The sequence below is a fragment of the Lissotriton vulgaris genome, chromosome 7, assembly GCF_964263255.1.
Source record: "Lissotriton vulgaris chromosome 7, aLisVul1.2, whole genome shotgun sequence".
Classification (NCBI taxonomy): Eukaryota; Metazoa; Chordata; class Amphibia; order Caudata; family Salamandridae; genus Lissotriton; species Lissotriton vulgaris.
Window position 1 is genome coordinate 890519606 of NC_141695.1, and position 18162 is coordinate 890537767.

At 49.7% G+C, this 18162-nt stretch overlaps 1 protein-coding gene across 5 annotated transcripts in view; it reads right to left on the minus strand.

The window, feature by feature from the left end:
- TCOF1 (treacle ribosome biogenesis factor 1) overlaps window positions 1-18162 on the minus strand; it is a 338714-nt gene that overhangs the window by 167935 nt on the left and 152617 nt on the right. For all 5 annotated transcript variants that reach the window (XM_086931305.1, XM_086931303.1, XM_086931304.1 and 2 more), the window contains 2 exons: window positions 13971-14189; window positions 13055-13258 (listed from right to left, as the gene is read on the minus strand). In XM_086931305.1, the coding sequence (XP_086787431.1) occupies window positions 13055-13258; window positions 13971-14189 (423 nt within the window). The remainder of the gene's footprint in view (window positions 1-13054; window positions 13259-13970; window positions 14190-18162) is intronic.

The following is an 18162-nucleotide window of genomic DNA, read 5'->3' on the forward strand; positions in this document are numbered from 1 at the left end:
ACAGGGGTCTGGATCTGGTGCCCCCCCTGCTTGTTCAGGTAGTACATCATTGTTGTATTGTCTGTCTGAACAAGCAGAGCAGTCTATTTGATGGAAGGAAAAAACGCCTTGAGAGCCAGAAGCACCACTCTGAGCTCCAGCATGTTTATGCGGTATAGCTGTTCTTTCTCTGACAAGATTCCTTGAATCCGTAGTGAGTGCATGTGTGCGCACCATCCCTGAAGGGAAGCATCCGTCACCAGACTCTGCTTGGGCAGTTACTCCTGAAAAGGGACTCCTACCAGGAGATGAGTCTGTCGCATCCATCATCTGATGGAGAGCCGGACAGACAGAGAAGCTATAGTGTCCTCCAGCGATTGGAAATTTGCCACCATTGATCCTCTAGAGTTTGCTGTAGAGGTCTCATGTGAAATCTGGCGTTTCGAACTAGAAAAATGTACGAGGTCATCGAACCCAGTAGAGATGAGATCTGCATCTTCAGGAGGGTCCGACACTTGTGGAGAAGAGACGATAGTCTCTCCTCCGAAGGATACGCTCTTGCATGTACTGTGTCCAGAGTTGCGCCTAGGTAATGGATCCTCAGAGTTGGATTGAGAATGGACTTTTTGAAATTGACGTACAAACCTAACTGATGCAGAAAATGAATGCAGTAAGAGGGGTTTCTGTAGAAGAGTTGGAGACGCCCTCTTGAGAAGCCAATCGTCTAGGTAGGGGTAGACTAAGATTAGTTTCCTCCTTAAGAATACAGCTACTACTGTCATGCACTTCGAGAATGTGTGAGGTGCTGACTTCAGGCTGAAAGGCAGGACCGTGAACTGGAAGTGGTCTGATTGAATCTTGAACCTTAGAAATTTCCGATGTTTTGGAGAGACTGGGATGTGGAAATAGGCATCTTGAAGATCTATAGAGCACATCCAATCCCCCTGATGTAAAGTGTGGGAATATTTGATGTAACGCCAGCATTCTGAACCTCTCCCTCAGAACGAACTTGTTACGAAGCCCTAGATCTAGTATAGGCCTGAACTCCTTGTTTGGGCCTTTCTTTGGGACCAAGAAATAGCGATAGTAGATTCCTTGACAACGTTTATGCCATTGGACCTCTTCGATGGCCTCCTTTAAGAGTAGAGCGGAAACTTCTTCTCTTAGAAGATTTATGCAATGGATGACAGTTTGTTGAGGAGGAATAGCAGGTGGTGGGGACTTGAACCTGATGGAGTACCCATTCCTCACAATATTGAGCACCCACTTGTCTAGTGTTATTTTGGTCCACTCGTCCAGATGAAAACCGACACTTCACCCAACCAGAGTGGGTAACTGAGCTAGGGGAAGCAAGCACTCACTGCTTCTGTTGTTGCTTGGCAGCAGGTGTAGACTGGCTAGAGATCCCTCCTCGTCTTCTATCTGGATTACGCTGGTTGGACTGTGATCTTCCCTGATGTTGCTGGGAGGATCACTCAGGGGTTTGAACCCTCCGTTGGTATTGGCGTCGATCGTAGGGGCGGTAGCGTCACCTGAAGTCCTTCCTCTTCTCGAGCCCAACCGCCTTCACAGTATCAAGTTCGGTCTTCATCCTGGACATTTCGTCATCAGCATGGGAGCTGAAGAGTGATGTGCCATTGAAGGATGTGAGATTGAGGATTCGATGTTGGGCCTCTGGCTTCAAACCCGTCAGTCTCAGCCAGGCAGAACGACTGAGAAAAATCCCATGAGAGTATTCATGGGCAGCTAAGTCAGAGGCATCAGCTTCTGCACTGATGACGTGATTGGCCACTAAAACCCCTTCATGGAGGCCATCCAGGAAGTCCGGTTTGTCTTAGTTTGGTAGCTTCTCTGTCAAGCGTGATGGAGAGTCCTACAGAGAGCGGTCGTACCGACCCAGTAAAGCCGAGGCACTGGCTACCTTCATATAGGACGCTGAGGTGTTGCACATCCTCTTGCCGATGGAATCCATGGCCTTACTGTCTTTATACGGGGGTACCGCAGATGATGATGCCCCCGTCTGGTTCTTATGTGCCGGAGGGTCCGCTCTCAGAAAAAGTGGGTCCTACTCAGGAACCTTGTACTTTTTATTGATCCGTAACGGGGCCGCCCCCACCGACGCTGGAGTCAGGAATTTCTGAAGAGCAGGTTCTATCCGGCCAGGAACCAGGGGAAGCAAAGGCCTAGAAGAAGACCTGTGATGAAGTGTTCAGAAGATAACGGTCGTAGCAGGAGCAGAAACAGGCATCTTAATCTAAAGCTTCGCAGCTCCCCTACACAGAAGCTCATTTAAGACTATAATGTCATCAATGGGTGATGCTCTACTTGGAGGAGTGGAAGAGTAGGAGAGTGGTCTGCCTTCGATGGTCTGGAGTCTGAGGACCACAAAGAAGATCCGTGGCTTCGCTTCTAGGAGAACGTGGAGAGATATGGATGCCCGACTCCTAGGAGAACGTGATGTGCACCGTGTCAGAGTCAGAGACCTCTGCGGAGTGGTATGTCGCTCACGTCTTTCAGAGGAGTGAACTGACTGTATTATCAGAGATCTGGATCTGCTAGGAGTATGCAAAGGTCTTGTTATCCTTCGGATCTTCCAATCCCTTATGTTTCCCAGCCATCTCGGGTAGATTGCAGGGATGTTAGCCGGAACTGGTGAGGTTTCAGGAGTGATTTGCACTACTCAAAGTCCTGGGGAGGAAGACCCACTCCTGGAGGTCGCAAGCTGGATGTCCTTCGGTGTCGAGCGGTCCCTCGACGTCGTCCTAGGTCTTTTGGCAGGGGGAGACATGTGACTGGACTGAGATATCCTAGACGTGTATCTCCGACGTTTATCTTCTTGCCGTCGATCTAGCACTTGATCTTCCTGATCTTCTAGGCCCAGAGAGTGATTATGGGAGGTCTCGACGTAGACCTTCTTGGTGACGGACGCATCGATGCCATGCGCCTCGACGGCGAATGCCTCAACGGCGACTTCCTTGATGGCAATCACCTGTGCTGACGCATAGTCTGAAACGACTGTCTTACCAGCGTCGAGTCCCTCGGTGGTCGGCTCGACGTCGATGCATGTGGCACTCTCGACGTTGCCACGGACACTATCGGCAGTGGGCTTCGACGATGTGTCGATGTCGAGCAACGACCGCCTGCCGTCGCGGCGATGTCGACTTCGGCCTGTGATGGGACTTCTCACCTGAAGTCGTTTGCTGTTGGCCGGCGAAGAAGGCCTCTACTTCGACACAGACTCGGAGCACCTGGGAAGTGAAGTTACCATTTAAATTATTCTAAGCATGTCGAATTTCCCCAAAGGTGTTCCAAAAGTGAATGGGGATGTGCACATGATTGAAATTAACCGATAATGCAATGTACAACTTCCTTCAATCGCCACTGATCCAATATGGGGGCGAAAATACACAAACCATCCTACGGAGATGGCATTCAGGAAGACAACACAAATTTCGGCACAAAGAGTAAATTTTTTGCACGAAAAAGCATGCCCCCTATTAAAACAACGTAACAGACTATGCAAACCCGCGAGTACACAAGAGGCATTGCTAAAACGTTAGTCTATGCAGCTAGTACTATACAGATGTGCCAGAGTTAATAATACTGCCTTGATTTATGATTTGCAGGCAAGAAGCCAGAACGTTCTGCTACCGGTGCTGTTGATAACGTTACAGTCTTCCCAAAACATTATTCCAAATACTACACGCACATCCGACATGACACGAGTTCTGCTTGGCACATCATAAAAGCAAGCATTGCCAAATTCAAAAGGCATTACAGTTGAAAGTTTGTCCAACCTGTAGACTTAGCCAATGCTTGTTGCTGAATATCAAAAATAAAAACAAGCAGGGCAAGCATGATTACGGGTGCATTAAGATGCTAAAGCTAATATTTTTAAAACGAAGCAGATCTCGGAGCAGTACATTATAAAGGTGCATGTATTATCAGAAATTAATGTTCCGAATAAAAAGCTGGAAGCCACCAAAAGAAAGGGGATGGTGTAAAGGAAAAATCACCACGTATTTTCCTGCAGGCGAGACATGTGCTTCAGGGCTTTCAAACGGCTGATGGCTTCTTTCTAAACGCACAAGCCCCGTGAGTGAACAGAACTGAGGGGAGGGGGGGGGGATGGAGAGGAGAGAGAGATGGGGGGGGGCTGGAGGAGCGTGTTTAAAACACACGCGAGGGAAAGCAGATGATCAACAGAGCTCATAAAACAAGTACGGGAAATGCAAGCGTGGGGGTGGGGGGGGGGTGTAAAACAGCACAGACATGTCGCCACATGCCAGCCCGCGACACCAATCCATCTCCGTCATTACTGCTGTGCACATCTGAGCGAACATTAACTTTGGCGACTGCCTAAAACCACCATGATTAGAGTTCGATTGGTCTCCTACGCACAAGGAAGCAAGCTTAACAGTTGGTTCGCATTAGCGCTTGCTAGCTTCGATTCCCAAAATTATCTGCCTCAAGAAAACTTAAAAAAAATATTTTAAAAAATGAACCACACAACTAAAGTATGTAATACACGCTTCTCAATCACCAACAAATGCATTAACAAAGATGTTTGAGCACATGCAGTCGTCTGTTCGTGTGCCCGAGTATGGTATGCTGGCAACTTAAAAATGTTCGACATGACAACAAAGTGAGCAACAACAACAATGAGCCCATAGCCGGTGATGGCGGACGGCCACCACTGGCGGTTACGTCGACGGTGTGAAGCGCTGCGAGAGCTTCCTGTCAACGCTGCTGAGAGGCTCGAGGAGTAGCGAACAAGGGTCGAATGGGAGAGTGAAAGGAGGGGCGCGGCAGGAAAAATACCAAGGGTCGAGTGGGAGAGTGAAAGAAGGGGCGCGGCAGGAAATATACATATGAAAAAAGAAACCGCGGGGGATATACAAGCATGCTGCTTAAAACCACTGTCACGCTTAAGGCCACAAGCGCAGGAGGGCGATGTGGGTAAAACCCAGACTAACAAGGCACGAGTAGTTTTGCTGAACAGTATAGAGTGCAGGCATGGTGAAAGGAGATGCGTGGAGGGAAGCCGGATGGGGGCGGGAGAGCCTGGTGGGGTGGCGGGAATACCAGCAAGGGGAGGAGAAGTGTGGCAGGCAGATGCGGAGGGAAGCCGGATGGGGGCGGGCTTGGGAAACAAAGTATGGCCGGCCTGCGGCCGGCCATGAATAATTAGGGGAGGAGAAGCCCTTTGATGTGCTGTGCGGCCGGGAATGCGCGTGCATGTTTAATCACGTGGTTCACGTGAACTGCATGAAAACCGCGGGGCTGAAAGCCCTTGGTTTGACGATGATTTTCGCCACTTGAATTCTCGCTCCGTTCGATGCGCTTGCGCGCATCGATAGGTCGCGAGACCTAAAAATACCACACTTGGCCTACCTCATGCTCTCGCCAAACCCCATGCTGGTTTCCAAATTAGCGAAGACCAGGTTAAAAACATTATCCTCTAGGTTTTATGCTTTCACCCAAAAGCACTATTTAATGCTTGTGAATCTTTGCATGAACTCAAAGTAACTCTTGCACACATGTTCTCCAGTCCTGGAACCCATCATCCAAACCCTTGTCACCATTCAGGCTCCAATATATTTAACATTTGGCGTTGAAGAAAATCTAGACTGGAGTGTGGGGGTGGGATAGTACATGGCCTGATTGTGGATGGAGCCTCTCACTCAGACATTTACTGTGCAAGTACTCTGGTACAAAAATGTGGGCATATCATGTGAACATCTGAAGTACCGGAATGCAAATGCTACTTACCAGTATGCATCTGTTCTTGGCATGTAGGGCTGCTGACATTCATATCTGTGCATAGATCGCCGCCTAGTGTTGGGTCCGGATGATTGCACATTGTTGTCCTGGAAGAGTCTTCGAAGTATCACGAGATAGGTGGCTCCTCCCCTGGACTACAGTGCGCATGGGCATCGCCTCCATCCCCAGATTGTTTTTAGCCATTGGCAGAGATGGAGTGAAGTATGTGAGTGATGACCATGCTATGAGCATATAGATATATACATATGAATGAACACTGCAGCTGCTACAGGCGCCGGGGAGGAGGGTGGGCGATATGAATGTCAGCAGCCCTACATGCCAAGAACAGATGCATACTGGTAAGTAGCATTTGCAGTTCGAGGCATGTGGGCTGCTGAATTCATATCTGTGCATAGAATACATAGCAGTCCCTCCATTATCGGCGGCCGCCCGTGCCAGCTGCAGCAGTCTGAAAAAGTGTCTTGAGAACAGCCTGACCAACAGCTGCCTGCTGTTTGGAGTGCACGTCTACACAGTAGTGTTTAGTGAAAGTATGTGTGGTAGACCATGTGGCTGCTCTACAGATATCTTCTCAGGGAATGTTACCTAGGAAAGCCATAGAGGCCCCCAACTTCCTGGTGGAGTGGGCCCTTGGTGGGATAGTGAGTGCGCGCTTAGCTTTAGCGTAGCAGATTTGAATGCATTTCACGATCCACCTAGCGATCCCCGCTTTGGAGATAGCGTTTCCCTTGTGGTGTGTGGCAAAAGCAACGAAGAGCTGCTTGGTTTTGCGAAAATCTTTTGTTCTGTCTACATAGTACATCAAGGCTCTCTTAACGTCAAGGGTGTGGAGCATCCGCTCCGCCAGCGTCTCTGGGTTCTGGAAAAACACCGGCAACTCAATTGTCTGGTTTATATGAAATTGAGATACAACCTTGGGTAAGAATTTAGGGTTAGTGCGGAGTACAACCCTGTTAGCATGTACTTGGAAGAAAGGTTCTTGGATGGTGAGCGCCTGCAGCTCGCTAACCCTCCGTAGCGATGTGATTGCTACTAAGAACGCAACCTTCCAAGTTAGAAACTGAAGCTCACAAGAGTGCAGTGGCTCGAAGGGAGGACCCATCAGTCTTGTAAGAACCACATTGAGGTTCCATTCTGGAGCTGGTGGGGTCCTTGGCGGAATGAGACTCTTGAGTCCTTCCAAAAAAGCCTTGATAGCAGGGACCTTAAAGAGCGACAGGTGTTGCCTATTCTGGAGGTATGCTGCCATAGCAGACAGGTGAATGCGGATGGAAGAGTACGCCAAATTGCATTGATACAGGTGGAACAGGTAACAAATGATGTTTTGAATGGAAGCATCTAGCGGGTCAATATTGTGGTTAACACAGTAGATGACAAACCTCTTCCATTTAGCCGCATAACAAGCTCTAGTAGTGGGCTTCCTTGCCTCCCGAATGATGTCCATGCAATCGGGAGGAAGATTGAGGTAGCCAAACTCTAGGACTTCAGGAGCCAGATCGCCAGGTTGAGCTGTTGCGGGTCTGGGTGCTGAATGTCGCCATGGCTCTGCGTCAGAAGGCTGGGAGTGAGATGAAGCCTTTGATGCGGTACCACGAACAGTTCCAGAAACGTGGTGTACCATGGTTGGCGAGCCCACGTTGGAGCAACCAGGATGAGAGTCATCGAGTGCTGTCTGAGCTTGCGTGCCACCAGCGGTATCAGCGGTGCTGGGGGAAAAGCGTACGCAAATCTGCCTGACCAGTTCATCCACATCGCATTGCCCTGTGACTGCGGGTGTGGGAACCTGGCGGCGAAGCTTTGGCATTTTGCGTTCTCCTTTGTGGCGAACATATCTATCTCTGGATGACCCCACTTTTGGAAGTACGGTTGGAGTACTGATGGATGTATCTCCCACTCGTGCATTTGATGGCTGTGCCTGCTGAGCAGATCCGCCATCTGATTGTCCTTGCCCGGGAGATGCTCTGCCATGAGGAAGATGTTCCTCTGAATGGCCCACTTCCACATGCTCTGAGCCAGATGAGACAGCTGTGGAGAGTGTGTGCCTCCCTGCTTCTGAATGTAGTACATGGCCGTCATGTTGTCCGTCCGGATCAACACGACTTTGTTGCACAGATGTACTTTGAACGCCTTCAAGGCCATGAAGATTGCCATCAGTTCCAACACATTGATGTGCATCTTCCTTTGCTGTAGTGTCCATAGTCCCTGCACCGTGTACTGGAGTACATGCGCTCCCCATCCCTGGAGAGAGGCGTCCGTCGTCAGGATAATCTGTGGCACAGGCTCTTGGAATGGTCGGCCCTTGCAAAGGTTTTGTGGATTCCACCAATTATTATTATTGCATTTTATTGAGCGCACAGCTACCCGGAGGTTTCCCGGCGCTTGCCTTGGGAACCCATCCTGGTTTTTCCCTGTGAGATAGCCCCTACAGGGCATCCCCAAGGTGAAAGCCAGGCATCCCGCCGCAGGGGGGCCGTTGTGGAGATTAAGCAAGCTTAATGCCCAGAGTTGCAGAGTGAGAACCCATGATTAGAGTAGGCACCGAAGCGAGAATTATCGAGTCCGTGGACATTTGAGCTCAAGACCCTGCCGCGTCGGGAATTGAACCCTGGTCCCGGGTCTGACCTCAGCTTCCGGGTCTGCCTGCTCTACACCGTGAGCCACACTTCTCTCCAATGCAGAGAGTTGTATGCCCGACCGCTCACCAACACTAGGTCTGTCAGTTGCCCATGAGCCTGAGTCCACTGACGTGCAAGGCACTCCTGAAGCGGACGCATATGTAGTCTCGCGTGCGGGACAATGGAGATGCAGGAGGCCATCATGCCTATCAACTGCATGAACGCCTTCGCTGGAAGCGAGTGTTGGGGTCTGAATCGTTGGATCAGCGCCTGGATACTGGCGATTCTCACTGAATTTGGCTGCGCAGTGGCTGCCAGAGTGTTGATTGTCGCGCCCAGATACTGTCGCACGTGGGCGGGCTGGAGATGGGACTTTGGGTAGTTCAGAGAGAATCCCAGATCGTGCAGGAGATGAATGGTGCGTGACACATGGTCGACGCACTGTTGTTCTGTCCTTGCTTGAATGAGCCAGTCGTCCAGGTAGGGGTAGACGTGGACGTTCTGGCGACGGAGATGCGCCGCCACAGTCGCTAGGCACTTTGTAAATACCCTTGGCGCCGTGGTGACCCCGAACGGCAGAACCCTGAACTGGTAATGCTGGTCTTGAATTGTGAATCTGAGATACTTTCTGTGGGAAGGATGCAGGGGGATATGAAAATATGCATCTTTCAGATCCAGCGTAGCCAGAAAGTCCCCCTGCTGAAGCAGAGGGAGCACTTGCTGTAGCGTGAGCATATGGAAGTGCTCCGAGAGAATGTACCAGTTGAGGGGCCTGAGGTCCAGGATGGGCCTGAGGGATCCGTCCTTTTTGGGGATTAGAAAATACAGGGAGTAAACCCCTGTTCCCCTTTCCTGCAATGGAACGAGCTCTATCGCCCCTCTTTGCAGCATGACTAGAACTTCCTGCTGCAACAAGGTCAAGTGCTCGCCGGACATAGGACGGCTTCTTGGGGGTATGTTTGGTGGAATGGAAGTAAGTTCCAGACAGTAACCGTACTGGATAAGAGACTTGACCCACCTGTCCGTGGTGATGGATTTCCACGCGGGCAGGAACTGCTGGAGTCTCCCCCCGACCGGTGTTGTATGGTCAGGGGGCAGTGACAAGACGTCACTGCTTGTTGGCGGTGGTGGACCTGGAGCTGTTTCCACGTCCCCTGCCCTGGACGTTATTGCCTCTGTAGCCACCTCTACCCTTGTTGTTGTACGAGGTTTGGGTGTTACTTTTGTAATACTGTGTGGACTGCGATGCCTGACCCCTTGAGGTGCCTCTGGAATTGGAGCGGCGAAAGGAACCACTCCGAAACTGTTGAGACTGGAGGGCCCCCATAGACTTGGCAGTGTCTGCATCTTTTTTCATTTTTTCCAGCGTCGCATCCACCTCAGGGCCAAACAGGTGGTCAGGATTAACTGTTTGGTTCAGTATTGTCGTTTGAATATCGGGCTTGAACCCTGAAATTCTAAGCCAAGCATGCCGTCTAAGCAACACACTGGTGTTGATTGCCCTGGAGGCTGTATCGGCCACATCCAGCGCACATTTTATGGATGCGTTTGTGATGAGCTTTCCTTCCTGAATCAGCATTTCCCCTGCCTCCTTGTACTGGTCAGGCAAGTGTTGCAGTAGTGATTCTAAGGTGTCATAGTGAGCCCTATCGTAGCGTGCAAGTAGGGCCTGTGTGTTGGAGATCCTCCAAATATTAGCTGCCTGTGCAGCAATCCGTTTCCCTGAGGCCTCAAATATTTTGGACTCTGTCTGGGGGAGGAGCGGCACCAGTGGTCTGCGAGTTCGCCCTCTTCCAAGCGTTGGATACAACCAACGAGTCCAGTGGCAAGTGTCCCTTGATGTATGTAGGATCCGAGGGCGCTGCCTTATATTTTTTGTCAATGCGAGGGTTGACGACACGCGCCTGGGTGGGCTCCTTGAAGACCTCCGTTGCGTGTTTGAGCACCCCTTTAAGCATTGGCAGTGTTTTGATTGACTTTTCAGCCACTGAGAAAGTGTCAAATAAAAAGTCCACATCCACAGGGTCCGAGTGCAGCTCGACATCGTGGTTAGCCGCAGCTCTCTCGATCAGAGCGTTGAAGGCCGCTGAGTCCTCCGTCGGTGACGTCTTGGCCGCAAAAAGTTGCGTGTCCTGGCCCGACTGCGGGTCCTCCGGGTCGCCTCCGGCCGTCCAAGGTTCGTGCTCCTCCTCCGGCTCCGAGTACGCCGGATAGTTGTACTCGGCGTCCTCCTCGTCAGCATCGCCTGCGGCGGAACGCGTTGGCGAGTGTCCTAGGGCTTGTGGAGACACAGGTTCTATCAGGGCCGAAGTTTCTGCAGAGCCCCTCTTATTCTTGAGAGGGATCCGAAAATGTTCCAACACCGGCTCGGTGGTGATTTTTCTCTTGAGGAGAGACACTTTCCCAGTATCGGCGTCGATGATGACCTCTCGACGCTCCTCTTCAGCAAGAGGCTGGAGCCAAAGCTTCGACACCACTAAGGCTGCTTTCGTTGTCAATACCTCCTTCGAGGGCCCGCCATGTTTCGGCGCGAAAGCCTTCGGCGTCGACTTTGGCGGCAGGGTAAAGCGGATAGGCATTTGCGCCTTCGCAGGCTTCGGCGTGTGCTTATGCGCCACGGTGTCCGGATCGGGAACCACATCGTCTTTCCGTATCCGCTGCAGGGATTCCGCTACCTTCTTTGTTAAGGCAGGAGAGGGCTTGACCGGCTCGAGCGATCTCCCCGAGTCGGGAGTCGGATCGATGGCAGGCACCTTCTTCGGGGCCGACACCTCACGCACCTTGTCCCCAAGGGCCGGTGCCGACCGAGCCCCGGTCGCGTCGTCGCCCTGACGCTTCTTTGGAGCCGTCTTCGGGTCGTCGACCCCGACCATCTTCGGCGCCGACGCAGTCGCGTCGGTCGACTTCGCCTTCGGCGCCGACCCCAAGGACCTTTGGTCGGCCATCTTGGCGTGGCTCTTCAAGTCGGCCATCTTGAATTTCTTGGAAGTTGACGCCTCCAGAGCCTTCTGCCCTAACGCTTTCACTTTCGGTTTCGAAACCGAGGGAGCGTGACCCGATGGCTTCACTTTCGTTTTCTTCAACGGGAGTGGCGCCTCATAAATGTCCGTGACCGGGCCCGGAGGCGGGGACGTTGGACTTATAACGAGGTCTTGGGTAAGGCCCGAAGGCGATCCCTCGACCTGGGCCGTGTGAAGGGGATTGACCCCTGAGTCTGGTTGGGGATGCTCCTCCTCCGAGCTATCCCCTACGGTGGCAATAGCCCGATCGTCGTCCCCTACCTCGTCGGCGACTTCGTCAAAGTCCGCATCACCCGCGTCGTAGGCATCCCCTTCGGACGCGGGACTAGATTCCGAAACTTGTACGTCGTCGTCGTCTCCAACAGATTCTTCGAATAGGTCGTCTGGTGGGGGCGCCGTGGTAGCCGAGAACTTGGCCTGGAGCCTAGCGGCCCGACGAATCTTTAGAGTTTTCTTGCACCGGAATTTCGAACACGCCATGCAGCTGTCCTCGTCATGGTCCGGTGACAAGCATTTATTGCACACAGGGTGCACGTCGAGGTGTGAATACTTGGAGTTACACACCGGGCACTTCTTGAACGGAGTCCGCTCCATAGCAGAAGTGTAGTGTAGGCCCGCCCGCGCCGAGAGCACGCGGAAGGGTAGCAAGAGCTCGGAGCTGAGAGTCAGACAAGAAACCCGAACGCAACTATACCGACGCCCAGCCTAAAGACCTTTTGGTCTCGAGTAGAAAAGTTGAACAACTATCGGTTCCGACAGAGGGAACCGAAACACATCCGAACCCAATGGCGGAAAAAAACAATCTGGGGATGGAGGCGATGCCCATGCGCACTGTAGTCCAGGGGAGGAGCCACCTATCTCGTGATACTTCGAAGACTCTTCCAGGACAACAATGTGCAATCATCCGGACCCAACACTAGGCGGCGATCTATGCACAGATATGAATTCAGCAGCCCACATGCCTCGAACATACCATACCATCAAACTAATAATTATTTTGTGTATGACCTAGAATGATGCCTCTAAGACACTCTCCCCTTCAACAAGCCTCAGCATTCACCAGTAGCTCGGCTCCCATGCTACAGCTCTCCTCAGCAGAGTTGGATTTTAATGTGTGAGAAGGAGTACCTCTTCCTTTCTGCCGTTTTCTGAACTGAGGAAGTGGGAGGCCATAATTAATGTTAACCAGCATCTCCACAACCCCACATCAGCATTTGTGGACCATACTCAAACAATGACGCCCTCTACCTCCTAACTGGCACTGTCCTAAAGGACCCCAGGAAAGATGATTGTTCAGCCAGCTGTACTAATCGTTGAAATAAATTGGCTGGATCTCCTTTTTGCTCACCAGTGACATACAAGCTCCTTAAGTCTATGAGGTCAGACCTCCATAGAACAGATGTGGTTGCTGGGTTTGTGTACCTCTGGCCAAAGAGGTTCAAAATATCACCAGGGTCTCACAGCACACCATGACATATGCTAACTCAGAAGAGATTACAATAGTAATAGTAGGCACTCCGATCCAGCCATTAGGTGGTTATGAGTGGGACTGGGAGAGAATAAGTGTATATACAGTATGACAGATGCCCGATATGAAACCTGGATACAAACTTTCACTTCGAGAATATGTGTATAATAAAAAGTAAACAAATATACCGGTGCCTCGTCTTCACTCTCCGAAGTCTCGCTGCTCTCCGAGCTTTCTTCCTTCTTTTTTGTTGTACCAGTAACCTTTGCAGGGGTCAAAGCTTTTCCTGGTGTAGGTACTGCTGATTTTGGAGTAGATTCTTTCCCACTGCTGGATATCAGGTTGCCCGGAGTGGCCTTGTTGGTTTGTTTTGTTTTGGAAGCAATGTTTGCCTTTATTCAAAGAGAAAAATAAAACACAGCATTCAGCAGGGGATTGAAATGAAATCATATTTTCCCGGAACAGGCTATCGAGAGTAACAGAGTAGGATAATAATCCATGCACATGGATTTAAACCAGTTTTAAGGTTTGTCTTAATGATGATAAAATGTTTCCAGTCGATCTGCAAGAAGAGAACAGAATGCTAATGCAAAACGTTAACTTGACAAAGAACCATCTAACATCCTACACCAGGAAAGAAATAAAAATCTGAAAAGAATGCTGTTTTTTGGATAAACTGAATTTGAACTAGATTGAAGCAGAATTGGATTAGAGAGGAAGCTTTACAGCTGACTAACTTTATCTCCTCATTGCCCTGTATTACAAAATGAGGGCATGGGTTATGGCATGCAAATTAAAGGCGAGTGATCCCTACCCTCCTGTAAATGTAAAGGTCATTAATTTTCAGAAGAGGAGAGAACCGCTCCTCAATGCGGTGTTGAAGGCATTGGGAAAACACTGTTGCCATTTCTGTTTTAAGCACTAATTGAGTGACGGAGAAATTAAAATACACCAAAGGAAAATGATTTCACTTATTACATCAGTAAAATAAGATAACTTATTTGCATTTGGGTTCAAGAGACCAGCTTGACAGCGGAGTGTATTCACCCACAACTTTCCTTTCCTTACTATAACATGCAGAAATTTAAATTTGCAAAACAATACCTGTGCTGCAGGTGTCTCATCCTCACTGTCTGAAGTCTCGCTGCTCTCCGAGCTCTCATCTTGCTTTCTTGTAATCCCAGCAGCCTTTGCTGGGGTCGCAGCTTTACCTATTGTAGTTACTGCCGATTTGGGAGTGGCTGCAGATGCTTTCCCACCGCTGGATATCAAGTTGCCTGGAGAAGCCTTGCTTGTTGGTTTTGTTTTCGGAGCAATTTTTGCCTTAATCCATAGAGAATAAAATACAGAATTCAGCAGGGGAATAAAACAAAACCATATTCTATCCACAGGTTATCTGGAATAATATAACAGCACAACATTTGATACACCTTTGATGGATGAGTTTCACTTTGAATGTTTCATTTACAATTGTAAACTGTTTCAAGTCAGCCTGAAAGAACAGATAGTGATTGGCAAACGAGTGAACTTAACAGAAGACCCATCCTACAATAATGCCACTGAATTAACTTCCAGAAAAAAATGCCATTTCCTTTACAGTTTACTAATTTCACCTTCACCACCTATTACAAACTGAAAAAATGGGTTGTGGAATTCAAATTACAGACAAGAGAGCATTACCCCTGTAAATAAAAAGATCATTAATGTTCAAATTGGGGAGGTAGCAGCTCCACATTGAGGTATTATAAACCTTTGGAAAATGCTCTATGTTGCTATAGCTGGCTTTGAACAAATTAATGATTGACTTGAAAATAAAAATACAGCCTAGAAAAGTTATTTCACACACTGCCTTTGTTCAAAAGAGCTTACTCAATCATCGGAGTTAGAGTTCAAAAGGAGCACATCAGCCGAATGGATCCAGAGAACTCACAGCTCCTTTTTTTAGGTTTCGCCTGGGGCCGGAGCTCCTAGCTCCGCCCAGGAGAAATCTTATGTCTCTACAGTGTACTGCTTAGTCCCGCCCTCTGTTCCATTGGCTAGCTCCATAAATGGAGGGTAGCCATTGGAACAGAGATCTGTCCGTCATGGCCGGACCAGATACGTGGGCGTTCCTGCATTTTTTTCCCTCTCCACCATTTTCGCATCGTCATCAAGGCCGTGGGCAGGGTTTATTATTTTTTTTAGTCCGTTTCGTTTGTTCATTGTGCGGCCGACCTCCGCCAGAGGAAGTCCAGGTCCAGGTGAGTGCTGGCCGTTCCCGCCCCCCCCTCCCGCTGTCCGTGTGTCTCCCCGCCAGCTGTCCGTGTGTCTCCCCGCCCCCCCGCTGTCCGCGTGCCTCCCCGCCCCACCCCCCTCCCGCTGTCCGTGTGCCTCCCTGCCCCCCCTCCCGCTGTCCGTGTGCCTCCCCGCCACCCCCTCCCGCTGTCCGTGCATTGTCAAAATGCGTGTGTAAATATATACATTTTAGGTGTTTTTTGTGTGTCTTCTGCCCACGAGGTCTTTCTGCGGTTGGCCGATACCGCTATTAAATGATCCGCTCATTGGGAGATAAATGAATCGCTTGTTAATTTAATTATTTTTTTCTAACTGTGTAGACCTAGGCTGCTGCTGTGGCGCGTGGCAGAACTAAATCTGCCGTTTCGCCCTATGTTTTAAGGCGTGGTGCGTCATTGAAGTGGCTGTTCGATTTGACATTGAGGGTTGCTTTGTTTAACTTTTTATTTCGCAGAACAGTAGCTTTAACAAACCAGCTAGTTGGTGTCTTTTAGGATTGTTTTATTGTTGCCAGTCACTGTTACTTATGTAGCTTTGCTAGAAGGGGAAAAATAAAGCTGCACGTCAAGGAGGTCACTGCGCATTACGAACGGAGCTATTTTCTTAAGGGTAATGTGGCGTTCTGATAACATTTAAATGGAGGTTTTGGGCGTGTCTGATCGTTTGCGGTGTCCATAATGTACGACGATGCTGAGGGGGGCGGCGATGGTGTGTGTATACCTCGAACCGCTAGGGGCCGTGAGCACGGCTGCTGACCGTCTGGGTGCTATCACGAGGGATCTGGTCGATATGGAGTCGCTCGCATCATGCCCTCATGTGAAGCTGTCACACTACGCAGCACTAAAAGATGTGTTTGGGCTCCCCCTTTGTAGCTCTCAGGGTAGAAGGGGGATGGATATTGGGGTGGCCTGCGCGCCTGTTCCGTCATACGGCGGTGGGGGAAGCAATACGTTTTGGCTTGTCACCGCTTTTGGCGCTTAAATTACCGAGTGCGCGTCTCCTGTTCGCCTGCCGTCATTTGGTAAATCTACTTAAATCGGCTCGAGGCAGGTTATTTTCTTAAACAGCTGAGCAAATCTATAGTTGCCATCAACCGAGGACTTCGGCCAGACTACATCTTTAGCTAGTGGTACTGTGCATTCTGGGAAATTAAGTGTCACTCTAACCATACACGTTTGCTTAAGGAGCGTGGGGCGGGGCAACCATTCATGGGGTCCTCAGTAAGGCCAATGTATATCGAGATATGGAGGGGGCGGCACTTTTCCTTACCCCACTGGTTTGTGCTTAAATATCTCAGTTTGCAAAATACTGTCGGATAAAGGTCTGGATTGGCCAAAGGAGGCACCCCTGCAAGAGGCCCAGGCTGCAAATGGCCGCCTCATCCCCAGCGGCTGCTGCTGGGGAAAGAATCGAGGCCTTGTGCATGATTTAAGCATGCCAGGAATGCTGTGCCCCACATACAAAAGCTAAAACCGCACAACCCGCCCCCTAACCTCTACAGGATGCACACAGTACATCATGAATCTAAAAAGAAAACTAGGTGTGAGTCGCCCCACTCCAATGCAATAGCGCCACAATATGTTCACTCTGCAGGCACAATGTAAGACGTTTTCAAGCGCACTATTTCCATACCCGGAAGACCATGTTTAGGGGGGAACTCCTTACGGGGTGGGTGTGCGTTTTATTTTTTCTTTCTCCCCAAGACACCAGCTGCTGCATCCCTTTGACAATGTATGTAACTCCTGTGTATTCCCCATCCCACTAGGGACGTAGCTGCTGCGTGTTTGTATATATGTGTATATTTCTCCATGACCAATGCACACAGTGGCTTAAAAAGTCACTAGATGGCTCCCCAATTAGAGGTGTAATATAAATTGTTTTCTCTTTGCTGAAAAATTCAAGATTAGGGTGTATTGGGAGACGATTACTATGGGACCAGTCCTGAAAAATGCTCCTGACCTGTCCAGAAACACAATAGTGGGTTGAAACCTGTTGATACTAGGGGGGGGGGTTGCATGCATGACCCACTGAGTCCTGGGTGCAAAAAAGATCTATTGTAGGCTCATTAAGAAGTTATAGCGGTCTATTTCACCCCATCAGTTTGGTTTCACTCATTTGCTTATCAATTAATGACTTTCCTTGCCTCTGTTTCTTCTTCCGCCCCCCCCCCCCCCCATCTGCAGCTTAACATATTTCTCTTATTCTCAGGCTTCTAACCTTTTAGCTGCATACTCTTAGGGAACCCTCCTCACCGCTCCGGTAACATTAAGCACTTGCAGTGAATGTTTTCCAGCTCTCCTTCTTGCCTCTACATATGTTCCTCCCCTGTGTTCAGGACACCCCTCTTCCTCTAACCCCCAATGTGTGCTACTCTGTCATGCAGGCATCTTCACTAGGCCTGGGCAAGGTGAAGTGACCAAAAAAATCCACCCCAATACGCAGAGTTCTGCAAGCGGCAGTGAACTGGGTCTTGCCGTTGGTGCTTATTTCTATTGGGGATAACCTTGGTGCACTGTTAAAAGCCAGACTATGTGCAAACTATTTCACCATACAAGGCGATTTTTAAAAAAAATATGTAATTACATTTCCACCTAAAAGCTTCATCTGACAGATGCTCTACTAGGAACTATAGCCACACTAGGACTGACACAACTAGTCAAGCAACTCTCACACCTTGCTGGCCAAAATTAGGCTGTCTGTTCACTAACCATTCCCTCATCACAATATACAATGTATTGCTTGTCAGATCCTCCGGTCATCGTTTTTGGATTAAATGCCAATCAAAACACACATGCCGAAAACCTGGCCTACCCCTGTGTCTAAGGGCCTGTAGCTAAATTGACAACCACACTAACACAACACCTGCTACGGTCGCAACCAACTTTTGCACATGACAACTAGCCTCATCACTCTACTCGGATTGGCTAAAGTCAATTATCTCAAAGCTAGCTCCACCCAAAAACGCCCATACTAATAGGAGTGAACCCTTTGCACCAGTGTTTACTGAGACACTGACAAAAAA